This window comes from Corvus hawaiiensis, chromosome 10, assembly GCF_020740725.1.
Source record: "Corvus hawaiiensis isolate bCorHaw1 chromosome 10, bCorHaw1.pri.cur, whole genome shotgun sequence".
In the NCBI taxonomy this organism is placed as follows: Eukaryota; Metazoa; Chordata; class Aves; order Passeriformes; family Corvidae; genus Corvus; species Corvus hawaiiensis.
In genome coordinates this window covers 27,801,657-27,816,441 of record NC_063222.1, presented here as the reverse complement: position 1 = coordinate 27,816,441, position 14,785 = coordinate 27,801,657, and the positions used below count along the sequence as shown (strand labels likewise).

At 48.6% G+C, this 14,785-nt stretch overlaps 1 protein-coding gene across 3 annotated transcripts in view; it reads left to right on the top strand.

Moving 5' to 3' along the window:
* The window catches only part of ARHGEF26 (Rho guanine nucleotide exchange factor 26), a 27,462-nt gene extending 12,677 nt beyond the window's left edge, over nt 1-14,785 (top strand). For all 3 annotated transcript variants that reach the window (XM_048313757.1, XM_048313758.1, XM_048313756.1), the window contains 9 exons: nt 3,485-3,637; nt 4,104-4,233; nt 5,341-5,415; nt 5,988-6,077; nt 8,732-8,886; nt 10,773-10,982; nt 12,286-12,353; nt 12,556-12,660; nt 13,464-14,785. In XM_048313757.1, the coding sequence (XP_048169714.1) occupies nt 3,485-3,637; nt 4,104-4,233; nt 5,341-5,415; nt 5,988-6,077; nt 8,732-8,886; nt 10,773-10,982; nt 12,286-12,353; nt 12,556-12,660; nt 13,464-13,606 (1,129 nt within the window). In that variant the 3' untranslated portion in view covers nt 13,607-14,785. The remainder of the gene's footprint in view (nt 1-3,484; nt 3,638-4,103; nt 4,234-5,340; nt 5,416-5,987; nt 6,078-8,731; nt 8,887-10,772; nt 10,983-12,285; nt 12,354-12,555; nt 12,661-13,463) is intronic.

Here is a 14,785-nt window from a genome sequence, read left to right as displayed (position 1 = left end):
CACAGGTCCAGCCCTGGTCAGGAGCTGTTGGGCTGGGCTGCTGGGGATGCCAGGGAACAGCTCAGCCAGGAATGAGTCAGGAATGCAGTCTGAGAAATCCGTGTCAGGGTCTGGATGTGGGGCAAGAGAGGACACAGCTCCCCAGGAGCCTCTGGGGAAAGAGGAGTTACAGGGAAATTGAGGAGCAGTTGGTCTGCAGGGTCAAATCTCCAAGTTTGGAGGAGAAAGGAAAGCTGTAGCATTTGTGCCTTCTCTGCCATTAGGCCAGCAAAAGGCAAATGCTTTTGTGATACCAGATCAGCATTAGCAGAAAAAGATACTAACAAAAACATTTTAACAGGTTCTGACTGTTTTTAAACGCTGTGTCCTAATGCTAGAATCACAGAACATGAACACCCTGGCTGTGATGGGTTCATGACTTACCAAAGACGTTCCCATTTCGTTGTTCCAGTGTCTGGGGGTGCATTTATTGGCTGAATGGACATTTGTTGTCCTGCAGGTCCCACCTCTGACCAGGTGCTGTGGGCACCTTCTGCTGTCTCGAGTCTCTCTGGAACAGGATATCTTGGCAGGGCTGCTGTGGCCTTTCCATGGCTCTGGATTTCTGCCAGGGCACTATAAATAGCTGGAAAGGCAAGTGGCTCCCCAGTGGGACAGGCCCTGGGGCATGGGCTGGCCCAGAGTTGGTTGGGTTACAGAGGGAAGAAACAGGCTGCAGGATCGGCTTTTCCTTGTTTGACTCTGTAGCTGCTCTGTGGATATTGCCCAGTAAAAGGTGTTTTATGGGCTGTGAGTTTGCAGGGTTTGGTGTTATATTTGTGTGTGCAGGTACACGTTGGTTTCCATTATTGAGACTGTGGAAACTCACCAGATAAACTGATTTCAGTTCAGCACTTCAATCACCCTCTCTTCAGCCTTTTTTTTTTTTTTGGTAAAAACTGATTTTGATTCAGCATAAAAATTCTATGGAAATAAGTTTATTTTTCCCATTTTTACTGTTTTAAATCCCACTCCCCTTCCCTAAATAACAATAGTGTTGCAGATGTTCAGATTCTGTTCCTGATGAGAGGATTCAGATTTGGAGAGGCTAATCAGAAATCTTTATTACTTCTAGTTATCTCCAGTTGGCAGTTGTTACTCCAGTGCCCCTGTCTCCAGGGAGAAGCAGCTGAATTCTGCTGGCTGCCACTCCGGTAGTTTCTGTCCCTGGATGGTGTCAGTAGCACCCTGGAGCTAAACCTGCATTTCTGAATTTACTCCTTGGCCTTCAGGAGTGTTGCAGAGTGCATGGTTCTTTTAAACAACATAAGGGCAAGATGAGGGAAATCAAATTCTGTCCTATGATGCTGTTTGACTTTCACTTAATTGGATCTAACTTTAATCAGAAGAGTTCTGAATTTAACAGAAAGAGATGTTTGAAATAAATCCTGCTGGCATTCAGCAGAAAAAGCTGCACACATCACAGCAAATTCCTCATTGGTTAAATTGAATGGAATCATTTCATCTCTCAGTCCTGAGCTTTATGACACAATCTGTCCTAAAATTGTAAGTGAAAGGGTTTATGATGTGTCTGGTTCACTGATTGTATCTAATAATTAACAGATTAGATGTGGAAAACCACAATTTTTGATTCAAACATTGATGCAGGATTTCCTTATAGGACATATTCGGAGATGGGACTTGGATTTGCTGCTCCTCTTTGTCCCTCTTTTCCCTTTTTTCCTTTCTTAAGTCTTTTGCTCTCCCAGATCTTTACTGCTCTTACAGTGGCTGTCTCTGATGATGTCACTGATGAAGCACCAGATAAATTCTAAAGGTGGAAGTTGTGGCCCAGCAGGGTCCAACACCTTGTCAGTGTGCCATAACACAGCAGGAAATGTTGGATTTCCTCATTTCCTGAGCAAAATGAATTGGCAGCAGTGGGAAGTTCTCCCAGCCATAAACATGTCTGAGCAGAGAGTAACAAATCCAGTGTGGCAGTTCCTGGTCAGTGGTGGGGCTCTGCTGTGGCTCCTGAGACACTGCAGACTCCACACTTACAGGCTCTTTTTTAGTTCTTTGTTTTGTTTTTTTTTTCTTTCCTGGACCCCAGTGACACTTCAGGGAACTCTTCCCTCCAGGGTTTGTCCCTGTGTGCTGGAGCTCTCGGAGCAGTGGGTGGGATGTGCCCAAAATCCACAGCACAGGACAAGTCTGAGTGACAACTCAGAACATGTTGTGCCTTGGAAGAGGCTGCGTGGGGGACAGAAGGGTGCTGGAGGACTCTGCCTTCAGCAGGGACAGGGAAATGCCCTTGATTGTCGTGGCTCCGACTGACCCAGTGAGCGCCTGGCAGCCACTCTGTGCAGCAGCTGCTGTAAGCACACCTGGAGAGCGCCTTAATTTAGCTAAGCCCTGATGCTGCACGTGTGGATGATCAGCTGCTGTTTGTCCTGTTCTGCTCCTCTCACGTTTGAGGTGTGTTTGTAAAGCAAACTATGGAGAACATCACTTGAAAAAAGGTGGTAGATTTGAAGAGCCACTGTTAGTGATGAAAAAATGGAATAAAGGACTGAAATTAAATAAAGCAGATTTCAAAATATTGGAGCTTAATGTGAGCTTATGTGTTCTAAGTATTTCCTTAATATTTTCTGTGCTATATGAGAATTTTTTTATGAGCTTGTTGACTTCAGGGAGTTGAGGATTCTTGCAGTGAATGCTGATGTACAAAGGCTGCAGCTAGAACAGCTTTTCATGTGTGAGGAGTGACCCGCAGAGCTGATCTGTGAGCTGTTCCACCCAGACAGTGGGGGATTTCCAGTGGGCATCGTGGAAATCAGGGCTTGTGCTTTGGGAACGTTGGGAGTTCAAAAAGCAGTGGGAAACTTCCAGTGGCCAGAGACTCACATGTGGAACAGAGCAGAGACAATAGGGAAGTTGTCAGAACAAGCATGGTTAGGGGAAGAGCCAGCTCAGGATTTTGGGTTCTGTGCCCATTTTCGGTGTTTCCAATCTGTGTTTGGTTCCAGTGGAGGATTGGAGGATGTGGAGCACCGTGTCCTGCTCCACCACCACCTGGCTTTTGTCCTTGGCTCAGCAGCCACACATACCTGTATTTCACTGAGCACTTCTGGTGTTGTGCTGCCTTTAATTGCAAGAGGAAATGTGTTAATGTGTGTTTGAAGTAGTTTCATTTCTTTTCCAACCTCATTTCTGGAAATTCTGGTCTGACCAGCTCAGTGATGCTGTTTGGTTCTGGCAGTGGGAGAGTGGGAAGTGCCTCTGCCAGCGCTGCTGCTGAGCTGCCAGGGGCCAGCAGCACCCTCGGGCCTGTGTCCTGCCAGGATTGCCCTCACTGCCAGGCCAAAGGAGGGATGATCTCATCCTGTCACAGACCAGTCCAGCTGTCATTAGTTGATAACACCGTGGGTTGTGTCATGTGAGTGTTGTGAGAGAAAGATGCTGTATGTGTGTACAAGTGAGCAATTGATTTTTAACCCCACAGGTTCTTTGAAGAACTTGAGGCAAGGCACCAGAACAACATTTTCATTGATGACATCAGCGACATCGTGGCGAGACACGCGGGCTCCACCTTCGACCCCTATGTGAAGTACTGCACCAACGAGGTGTACCAGCAGAGAACCCTGCAGAGGCTGCTGTGAGCATTGCAGAGCCTCCCCGCAGGGCAGCCACGAGTGGGCCGTGCGCTCTGGTGCCAAGCCCGGGGCTCCCAGCCAGGCGTGTGCTGCCGTGACAGGCTGGGCTGTCCCTGAGGGGCACCTTCTGTGAGGGGACTGGGAGCTCTCCTGGCTGCACAGCCCCATCCTGCCACAGGTCATGGCTCACATCCCCCTTCCTCCATCGGTTCAGAGTCACACAGTGTGACAGTGGCCCTGTGTGGCACACCTGGGTCTCCCCTCATGGTCAGGGGTGGCAGTGCCTGAGGTTTGATGTCAGTGCTGGGCTGGTGGATCCAAGGGAATAAAGCTGAAGGCTGGGGTGGTCTGACTCCTGCAAATCACGCTGCCTTTTTAATAAAATAATGGTTTATTTAAAATTTAGTAAAACTGCACAGTTGTTTGGTAAAATATGCCATCTAATTCTTTCATCCTCTTTCTCCCCAGAGCCACAAATCCAGCGTTTAAGGAGGTGTTGTCCCGGATCGAGTCCCACGAGGATTGCCGGAATTTGCCCATGATCTCCTTCCTCATCCTCCCCATGCAGAGAGTCACTCGTCTCCCCTTACTGATGGATGTGAGAACACCTTTTTCCCTCTTTCCTTGCTGCATGTTCTTGCAGTGGTAACATTCTCTCATACTCAGTTCTGGTTCACTCCAGTCTCTTCACGTCTTCTCCCTCACACCAGTCCTGGGCTGTGCATTATGAAGTCCTGCTGCATTTGTTTGCTGACTGGGACTGGATCCTCTTGCTCCCCCATTCACAAGTTAAATATTTGGATATTCTAATAGGAAAATTGTACAGTAAAAGGTCAAAATGGTTCTGAAACTCAGGAGGAGCCAGCACAGAAATTGTATGTAGTGCTAGAATTGAAATGAACCCTGCAGCTGAAAAACAAGACCTGCTGTCCTGTGGGTTGGGTGAGGGCGCTTTGGCAGGGAATGCCCTTGGGAACCTGAAGGATGGACTCCATTCCCAAGGGAGCTGTGTGTGAGTGGCACTGAGCTGTCCCTCCCTGTGCAGTGACCCGAGACTTGGAGAGAGCAATGGAAGTGCCAGAGGGAGTGTTTGTCAGGCAGAGCTCACACCAGGAGTTGTGGTATTTCAGTTAATGTGCCAGAACTAAATGAGGAGCCAGCAGGAGTGCAGATCGTGATCAGGCTCTGGTTCCAGCACTGGTAGGAGCAGAAACAGAACTGATCATTTTGTTCTGTATATTTTTTAATTGAGCACTCATTAATTTGATCACCTGGACAGTTCATTCACGGACATTGAATTCTCTCTTCTTCGCAGTACATTTCCAGGTAAATGTAATAATCCAGTATTCCTGCAGTGTGTAACTGGGGGTGCCTTACCCTTTTGGGTTTTTCGTTCCTACACCTCCTTCCCCTCTTTGACTGAAATCTAAACAAGCAAATCAAGCATTTTATTTCCCACTCTTTCAGTTTTGATTTTTGTTTAGAGATGGTTCTGTAAACCTTATGTTGAGAGGTGCAAAGCATCACTTTGCTCCCAGAAGCTTTCCAGAGAGGCATTCCTCAGTGTGACCAAGTGGCCAGTGTTCCCTCTTAATCCCAGTTCACAGCTGTGATTCAGCTCCTGGATTTCAGTTAAGATGTGAAATGTCTGTGGGTTGCAATCTGTGCTGCTTGGTCCTCTGAAGTAACTGATGTTTTATTTCAGACTATTTGCCAGAAAACCCCCAAGGATTCAACAAAATACGAGAATTGCAAGCAGGCTCTGAAAGAAGTCAGCAAGGTATGTTCTCAAGTTATTAAGTTATTCCTATGTACTTGCAGGGAAAAATGGATGTTTTCCCTGCATAAATAATGCAGGTGGGAAGAGCACTGAAGCATAAAAGCTCTACATTGCTTTATTCAGGAAAGGCCTTGGGGATTTGGTTTGTACAGAATTACTGGTTCTTACTTGGGAAAAGATCCCAAACTGGATGATACTGTGGTGGTTCCAGGTTTGTGTGTGGGAGCAGTGTGGGAAGTTAATCCAGCTGGGAGGAGGGTGTGTGTTTGGAGCCGATTGTCAGCCTGGATCAGAGCAGCGGCCCTGCTCAGCCAGAGCTTGGGCTGAATCTTTGTTCCCCCTGGAGAATCACAAATTATCAGGGCCCTGTGGGATTGTTGGGGTGAGGGGAATCTCGGAGCGGTGCAGCTGTGGGGCCAGCCCTGGTCAGTGGGGCCCTGCAAACCCCTCGTCGTGGTGGACGTGCCCCTGCTGGGGGTTTGTGCCCCCTGAAGTGCCTTTTCCAAGGCAGCAGCAGTTTGTGCTGGAGGCTCAAGGCCCCAGGCCCTGCTCAGCCCCTGTCTCCTTTGCAGCTCGTGCGCCTGTGCAATGAGGGCGCCCGCAAGATGGAGAGGACGGAGATGATGTACACCATTAACTCCCAGCTGGAATTCAAAATCAAGGTAGGCTGAGGATCGCACAAGGGATTTTGAATAAATACTGAATGAAGGGTACTCCTTGCTGTAAAGATAAAGCTGCTGTGACGATTTTGGCATTAGGAGAGAGGCCAAAGGCTGCTGCTCAGTGCTGAGACTTGCTTATGTACCTGATGGGAAAGGTGTGCCTGGGAAAGCACTTCCAGGCCGGGGAAGGATCCTGGGAGTGTTTGTCCTTCCCCTTAAGGGTGGGATATCGCAGGTTTCTATTAAAAACAGCCTGTACAATCAGTCTTTTGTTGGAAATAACAACAGACCCAGTCATAGGTAGGGGAGGTTTATTGGACCTTCTTCAAGTACAGTTATTGTTTCTATTCAATGTTTGCTACAGTCCCGTTTCTGTAATTGATGTCTGACACTGTTACATAATGAGGATTCTTTTGGGAGAAGATTGTTTCATTGTCAGGAATGCAGTGAGTGGAGGTTCATGGTTTTCAAAGCACAGCTCTTGAAAGGCTCTGGAGGCAAATGCTGCCTCCAAAAAGACATGTTCAACTTGCCTAAAGTATTTTTATTCTCAAACTTTGATTAAAAATTGACAGTAATAATATTTGCTTATAGCAACAGCAACAACAAATAAAACACTTCAGGGCAGGTGACATCAGAGCATTTTCTGATGGGTGGTAACAGACTCAAGTCTTCAGTGAGTCCATCCCAGTGTCAGGGCTGAGCTGCTCTGTGGTTCCACTCAGATCCCAGGAGCCTTTTGGGATCTAGGCCTGCAGGGTCTGGAGTCCCTCACCTTCCCCCAGGAGGGGACGTGCTGGTTGTCCCTCCCATGCTGTCTGTCCCTGTCCGTCCCTCCCAGCTCTGTGGCTCCTGGGTGACCCACCCCACCCCACCCCGTGATGAGCAGCTCGTGCTGGTGCCATGGCAGCAGCAGCAGCTTTGGGGGCTTTGTCTTTCTGTGCTTTTGTGTGAGATTTCCCTCTGTGCATCCAAACCCCAGCCCTGCAGTGGGTCAGGCCCTGGCGGGACGGGGCAGCCCCACTCTGGTTAAATGCATTTTTCACTTCTGAGAGCCTGTTTTCTGCAGCAGGGACATGGTGCAATTAAGGAAAAATTAAAGTAAAACCAAGCTGCCTCTGGAAGAGAGTCAGTTAGGAAAACGGGATGAACTCATTTGGAGTACAGATTAGAGGAATTTTTTGTTCATCCTCAAATAGAACTTTTTAAAGTATTTTTTGCTTGTAAACCAATCATCGTGGGACTGTAATTCTGTTTTATAGCCATTATAAATTAGTTAAAGTATTTCTGTTCTTGCCCAGCCTCACAGAGTTTTGGGGATTTGTTTATTATTTTGTTAGATGTAACTGTGGAGAATTTCATGGGAGCACAAGGGAAGTGACTCAGATCTTGTCTTGCTTTTGTACATGGCTCAACTGTAGAACTAAATTTTTAATTAAGTTTCAGCGGTTTTTGTTCTTAAATTTTGCGTCTTTTGCACCAGAGAAGTTGTGGGGGTTTGTTTTAGGGAGTCTATATTTGTTCTCCAGCAGCGAGGTCTCAGTCCCAGCGCTGGGTTGGGGTTTGGCTCAGCAGGTACAGGCAGGCTGCAGTTGGCTCAGCCAAGGGATTAACAGATACAAAAAGCCAGCTCATGCAGAATAGGGAAGGCAGCTGACAAGCTGTGTGAAGGGATGTTTATTAAAAGCATGTGAAAGGTGCTTAAATGAGGGGAAAACAGGCAGTTGTGTTCATTAGTGTGGACTTGGTCTGCCTGGAGCGTCTGTCTCGGCGCAGCCTCAAAGGGATCTGTGTGACCAGGACAGTCCCACATCTCCCTCCACTTTCCCAGCCCAGAGAAACAAAAAGTCCTCCTTTGCTCTCTGTGTCTCCTGCAGCTGGGAATAATTTGGATTAATAAAGGCACATCTTCAGGCAGCTCAGATCCTTTGGTGTCTTGCTGCAGCTGCTGCAGGTGTTGGTCCTCACCTAGAGAAAAACGAAGCTCCTGCTCCACGTGAGCTGGATAAAGAGAGGAGCTGTAGGATCCCTAATTATCCATCTGAACCAAAACCTGGCAGGTAACTGAGACACTTCAGGAGCCCCTAATGAGAACAGCAAGGCCATGGAAACATTCCCCTCCCACTGCCGAGGAAGGGCATGTCAGAGGTGTGGGGAGGAAGGAGGCTATACCTGCACCTCCCGGGGGAGGAAGGTTTGTGCAACCCTGCCCGCCTTTCCTGGGTGACACCGGCACAGGGAATGTCACCTCTGCTCCAAGACGAGCTGTGAGGTACCAAGGACGCTCCTGTGTCCCCAAGTGCTTCAGGAGCCTGTCTCACCCTGCAGAGCATTCCTGAAGTCAGGCTTTGCTCTGTGCCCTCAGGAGGTCTCACAGTGTGTTCCATCCCCAGTGTGACAAGTCAAGTCTGTTCACTTCTATTTTCAGTGAGCGGTGATGACAGGTGCCCGAGTGATTCCCAGGTATTTGCAGCTGTTACCTGTGTGTTGTAGCAATGATGGAGTCCCTTAAACTTTGGTAACCTCTTCATGTTTGTAATCTCTGACCTTTGAGTTTATTCAAGCATTTTTCCCAAATAGATTATACTCTGTTCTCTATTTTTAAAAAATTCTCTAATTTTGAAGGATTACAATGTGATTTTCTTGCCTTGCAGCCATTTCCATTGGTTTCCTCTTCACGGTGGTTGGTGAAAAGGGGCGAATTAACAGCATATGTAGAAGACACTGGACTTTTTTCCAAAAGAACCTCTAAGCAGCAGGTGTACTTCTTCCTCTTCAACGACGTCCTCATCATCACTAAGAAGAAGAGGTAAGAGCTTCACCAATATAAGGCTGCTTTTGTGTTCAATCCTTGAATCACAGTGACTTTTAACATGATCCTGGCTGTGGAATGAGTTCAGGAGTTATTTGAGTCTCTATCGTGGGTTACAAATAACAAGTAACTGCTTGTTAATAAACAGGATTTACTTTTAGCAAACACAGTTAAGATTCCAAATTGTCAGACGAATTAAAAAGTTCATTCTTGATGCCCTAGCAAAGACAGAAGTTTGGGAAGGATAAAGTACTGGGAATGTCCTTCCCCTTCCACACTTCCCACGATTCCCAGAGCGTGAAGCTCCCCCTGCCAAGTGCCAAAGCTCGTTTACAGTGCTGGAGCTCTGGGTGAGCTGTGTTCCCACCCACAGTGTTGCCATGGCACCACAGCAGTGGACAGAAATGTTTGTTGCTAGTTGAGGTTGGATGTTTGTGGTTTTCCTTGAGCAGTTGAATCTCAGAAGATTCTTAACATTGCACTAAGACATCTCCCCTCACTATGTGCTAAAAATGGCCATTTCTGAGGCTGTGCTTTGGGCTTTACCCAGAGTTCCTCTCCAGCCCCTGCTCAGCAGCCTTTGCCTGGCTCTGTCCCACCTCTGTCCCGGCCCTTGTGTGCTGGAACTGCTCAGGAACTGTGGCTCTGACCTGCTGGAGACCCTGCAGAGGAGGGAGCCAAAGGGCTCTGCAGTCACAGGGCTGCTCCCTGGGATTGGGCAGGAGGGGACATGGGGACTTGGGATGTGTCGCGGTGCACAAGGCTTTGAAGAGGGATAAAAATCTGCTTTTCCCCACTGCCCAGCTTTTAGTTTGTGGGGAATGTTTCTTCTGCCAGTTGTCCTTGTAGCCCCTCCTGTGTGTAGGCACAATCTGATTAAAAAAAAAAAAGACAAAAAGACATAATACTTGCCAAGCACTACTGCAGTGTCTTGAGAGGAGCAGTCAGTGCCAGCAGGTGCTGGGATGCTGGATCCAAGGGGAAAGGCCAGCCGAGGTGTGGCTGGTGCTCGGGAAGGGTCAGCCCAGTCCTGCTCACAGACCTGGCTGTGGGTTGGATTAGGGCATGAGCTGAAGGGTGGGGGCAATCAGTGCAGTATTGATTCCAGAGGGCTCGCTTGAAATGCACTGTCTGCTTTTGTATCTGTTTAGAGTCCCTTTAGCAGGAGTCTGATCCAACTGGTTTGTGGGATGGAGGTGAGGAGTAGGAAGGATTTGTAGAAGTTTATCTGTTGATTAATTAGTAAGAAATGCTGTTATGATTAGCTGTGCACATGTACAGACTAGTTGATTAATTCATAAAAAATGCATTTGTTATTCATTGCACAAATGCATAGACACATTTCCAGATGCAAGATTCCCAGGTAGGGATGGCAGCAATCCCAGCTGGGATTGCCAGTTTTTCCCTTGGCTAAGGAGTTATTCAGACTAAAATACTGAACTAACTTCTTTAAAAAAAAACCACACCCCCAAAAAAACCCGAACACTCAAACAAAACCAAACCCACCTGTCTCAAACCAAAAAACCTAACCAACCCTTTCCCTGGTTCAGAGCATCTGAGCAGGATTGGTTCCATAAGAAGCATGTTCTCTGTCCATTGTTTGGGAGTGCACAAAGCTGTTCTGGAGAAAGACCCCAAAGCCGTCTCAGTGTTCAGTTCACAGAACACCAGTGAACATGTACCCCCACCCAGCTGAAGCAGGGGCTCTGTGTTACACCAAACCCGCTGGCAGAAGCTGGTGCCCCCCGTGCGGAGCTGTGAGGTGCTGGAAGAACTGTCCCTACGTGGCATTAGATGCAGTGTCTGTGACTGCGGTTGCTTCCAGACAAAGTGAATGGGAACTAAACTTTTCCTGGTGTTTTCCTCCCGGCTGTGCCCTGCAGTGAGGAGAGTTACAACGTCACTGAGTACTCCCTGCGGGAGCAGCTGCTGGTGGTGCCGTGTGACGGGGAGGAACCCGGCTCCTCTCCCGGGAAGAACGCGGCAGGGATGCTCCACTCTGCACGGAATTCTGCGTCCCACCTCTTCAGGCTCGTGCTCCTCAGCAACCACGCCGGGGACAGGGTGGAGATGCTCCTGGGAGCAGAGACTCAGTGAGTACAGTTACTTCAGGGATTTCTTCACCTGATTGTCTCCACAGGCTGCCCCTCTTGCCCTGGCTGAAGTAGTAAATATTTATTTATTTATTTATTTATTCTTATTACTTGTTCTAGTTTATTACTTTAAACTACTGGGTAAGGCCTCGATTACCCTGCCTGCAGAGATCAGTGTAGCCTGCCGTGCCTCAGGCAGGTTCCTGTGCAGGGCCAGCCCTGTGCTCACGGCCCTCACCCCGAGGGTCCGCACTGCCGGGTGGGTGTCACCGTGGGGCTGTGCGGGCACAGCACCAGGATGGGGCACAGGAGTGTCCCCAGGCACACCCAGAGTGCTCTGGGCCTCAAGCAGGGTGCTGTGGGTATTGGTGGTGATGGCTGGATGGTGCAGCAGTGGGAGCAGAGCAGGGTTCATGCAGGAGGAGCCCTGCTCCGTGCTCTCTTGGGCACTGAGGAGTATCGGGCCTTAGAAACCAGCAACAGCCAGTGCCTGCTCTGAGGCGCACACGTGCCATCAACTTCCACGTGACCTCCCAGCACTGAAAGAGTTCATTTGTTCTGGGGGAAGCTGGAGGTGGGACAGAGACATGAAAGGGAGTGCTCCAGACATGTCCCTGCCTGGAAAATTTGATAGTTTTAGGTTGGCTTTCAAAGTTTAGAATAACCGTGAAAGGAACTAAAAAGATCATCAGTGCTTTCTATTAAATATCTCATTATGAAGGCAGCAGATGATTCAGACTTGTTTGGAAATGCAATTTTATTGGGGAAAAAATGCAGGACATTTTTAGTTGTCTGGGCTTTGTATGAAAAGACATTTTGTTCTGCAGACTTATTATTGATTTGTTCTATGCTGTTTGCAGTATAAATGGCAGTCCAGCTGATCATCACTCAGAGCAAGAGTCTGAAAAGAATTCCTGTATTTTAAGTTACCTATTTTTATACTCTTATCCTGTGCTTTGAGAAGGATGGGAAGGGAATCTTTAAGGCCAAACGTTCAGAGAGTTGTGTGCCAGTTTTGTGCAGGTAAAACTGAAATGTTTTCTCTGACACAAAGATTTTTAGCACAGTTTGGTCCTGTTTTGTCATTTCTGTGGCATGTGGGTCCCAAGGACAAAAGTACCAGTGTTAGGTGAGAACTTTCTATTGCCCTGTGAAGAAGGCACAGACTACACAGAGGCGATGATACACAGGGGTTACTCACAGGTGCTGAAGAGAGAGATGCTGGCACTGGAAGAAGTAAGGGCAGTCTCAGTGGTGGCCATTATCCAGGGCCTGAGTCGGGACACTGGGTTCTGCTTTGCAGGAGTGACAGAGCCCGCTGGATCACGGCACTGGGCCAGGACAGCGACGGGCACCACACGGACAGGACCAGTAAGTTACAGCTGCTGGGACCTGTGCGTGCTCTGCAGGGGAACAGCACCACCCTCAGTGGGGGCTGGGGTGGGCTGGGACTACCCTAAGGGATGGGGGGGGAAGTGTAAAGTGGAAAACTTTTTAATAAATGGTGATGTGTTGTAATAAAAGCTCCTGCCCTGTAACTGGTTTAACTAAGCCTGGCTTGCTCCTCCCCCAGCACTGGCTCAGGTGGAGATCATCAGAACGTACACAGCCAAGCAGGCTGATGAACTCTCTCTCCAAGTCGCTGATGTCGTTTTGGTTTATCAAAAAGTGAATGATGGTGAGTGAGGATTTTGCTGTCAGTAACCATTTGTCACCTCTGCAGGGGGGGATCCAGCTACAAAAACTTGTTTCCTAATAGCATAGGGCTTGCAGTGAGTAGAGGTTCAGCTTCCAAGGAAAACGTGAGCATTTGGGTTCAGGTTTCTAAAGGAAGAAGCAGATACAACCAGCTGCAGAACCTGGCTGCTGGCCAGTTTTGGCATGGGAGGTGCCCACAAATAGGAAATTGAATTTGTCTAAAAACATTTTAGTGAGTGCCAGTGTTGTCCAAGAAAATCATCCCCAGTCTGTCATGCCGTGGCCTGGGCTTTCCTGCTGCTACAGCTCTGGCACAGAGTGGTTGCTGAGGTTTTCCACAGGATCAAGTATTGCCCAAGATCAAAGTGATTCTTGCCTGGACCTGCCCACTGATAGCACCAAGGGCTGGCTCAGGGATTCAGGACACTGTCAGCACCTGAGGAGCTAAATTCTATCTTTCTGTTGCTCAATTACCTGTGAAATCAGAGATCCTGTCACTTGTGCTGCATTGCTCTCTTCAGATTACAGCACTATAGCATTATTTCGAACTATATTTGAATGACAGTATTTTAAAAAACAGTGAAATTATGCAATACTTTGCACAAACTATTTCATTCCTGGTCTGGCTCTATAAAAAAAATCTGCCAAAGCTATCCTAAACTGGTACTTGATTCCCAGCCAGGCAAGAATGTATGTGATGACCATCAGCTGGGTCACCTTAGTGCCACCAGCCAGGTGTGTGGGGTCAGCTGCAGAGGTGTCACTGTTGTCCCTTCCCCACAGGCTGGTACGAGGGGGAGCGGCTGCGGGACGGCCAGAGGGGCTGGTTCCCCTCAGAGTGTGCCAAGGAGATCACCTGCAGGGCCACCCTGGACAAGAACATGGAGCGCATGGGGCGCCTGCTGGGGCTGGAAACCAACGTGTAGCCTTATCCTCGCCCCGCACCCTGGAGGCTGCACCAGCTGCCGTGGGCTCCGGCTGGGACAAGGGACACCAGAGCCACAATCCAGCAGCAGCACACTGGAGACTCACGATCCCTTCTCTGCTGGCATTCTGAGAGCTCCAGACTGAACCCTGCCTCCACCAGGAGCACACTACAGCAGTGTCTTGGGCACTCTTTGTAGCTCCTCCATCACTGCCTCCTTACACTCTTGCTCCATCTGGTTTTGAGCATCTGAACTTGTTTTCAGCAGAACTCTGTAGGGGACTGGGTCCCCTGCCCCCACACCCAGAGCTGGTGGTAAACAGCAGTGCTGGGTGTCCTGCTCCTAAGGAGCTGCAGTGCTACAGCCCCAGCCACTGTGTTGCAGGACACTTCCCCTTGTGTCAGCACCTGAACTCGACTGACCAGCTCTGTACTTTGTAAAGGCTGACCTACCTCTCCAGTGCAAATCCAGGGATGTCCCGCCTGTCACAGGCAGAGCTGGCACAACCTCAACAAGGAATCCAGAGCTATGCCTCCAGTGGGGGTGGTCTCTGATAGCATGAAGCTGCTCAGCCTGGCTCCAGGTTCTGTGGGCAAAGGATTTCTGAAAGCAAGAACAAGGTACCACACTGTGCAGAGTAGGTGCTGCTGATCCATCCTAGCACAGGTGTTTTACTGCAGAATAGCTGCTGCAAGTGGGGGCAGTTGTTTCTGGTTTCCTCAGGAATCTAAGGAGGTCTTGCACTTCACTTAGTGTTTCACAGCAGGGGTGTGATGAGGAGAACGTGAAATGCACTCACTGCTCTGGGAACAAATGTACTCAAGTGTGAACAGAGTTCAGAGCAGGTGTCTGGAGAGAGGTGTGAGTGTTTGTACGATACAAAGCCTCCCTTTAAAGGACCAGCTGCTGACGCAGCAGTGTGGAAATTGCTCACTAGAAATGAGGGGACAACTTGTAGTACCAAGGCTTTCTTCTTTTCCCATCCTCTGTGAAGAGGATGGATGCTGGTTTTTATCCTGCAAGATGCTGGTTTGAGTGGTGAGTGAATTGGGTGTAAAGATGTGTATCTCTAACAATTTACACTACAGTAGGAAGGCAATAATTTTGTACAGAAATACTTACCTGGACAGTGGTTATACAGCCTTGCAAATTAATTTATAAGCGGACTGATAACATAAT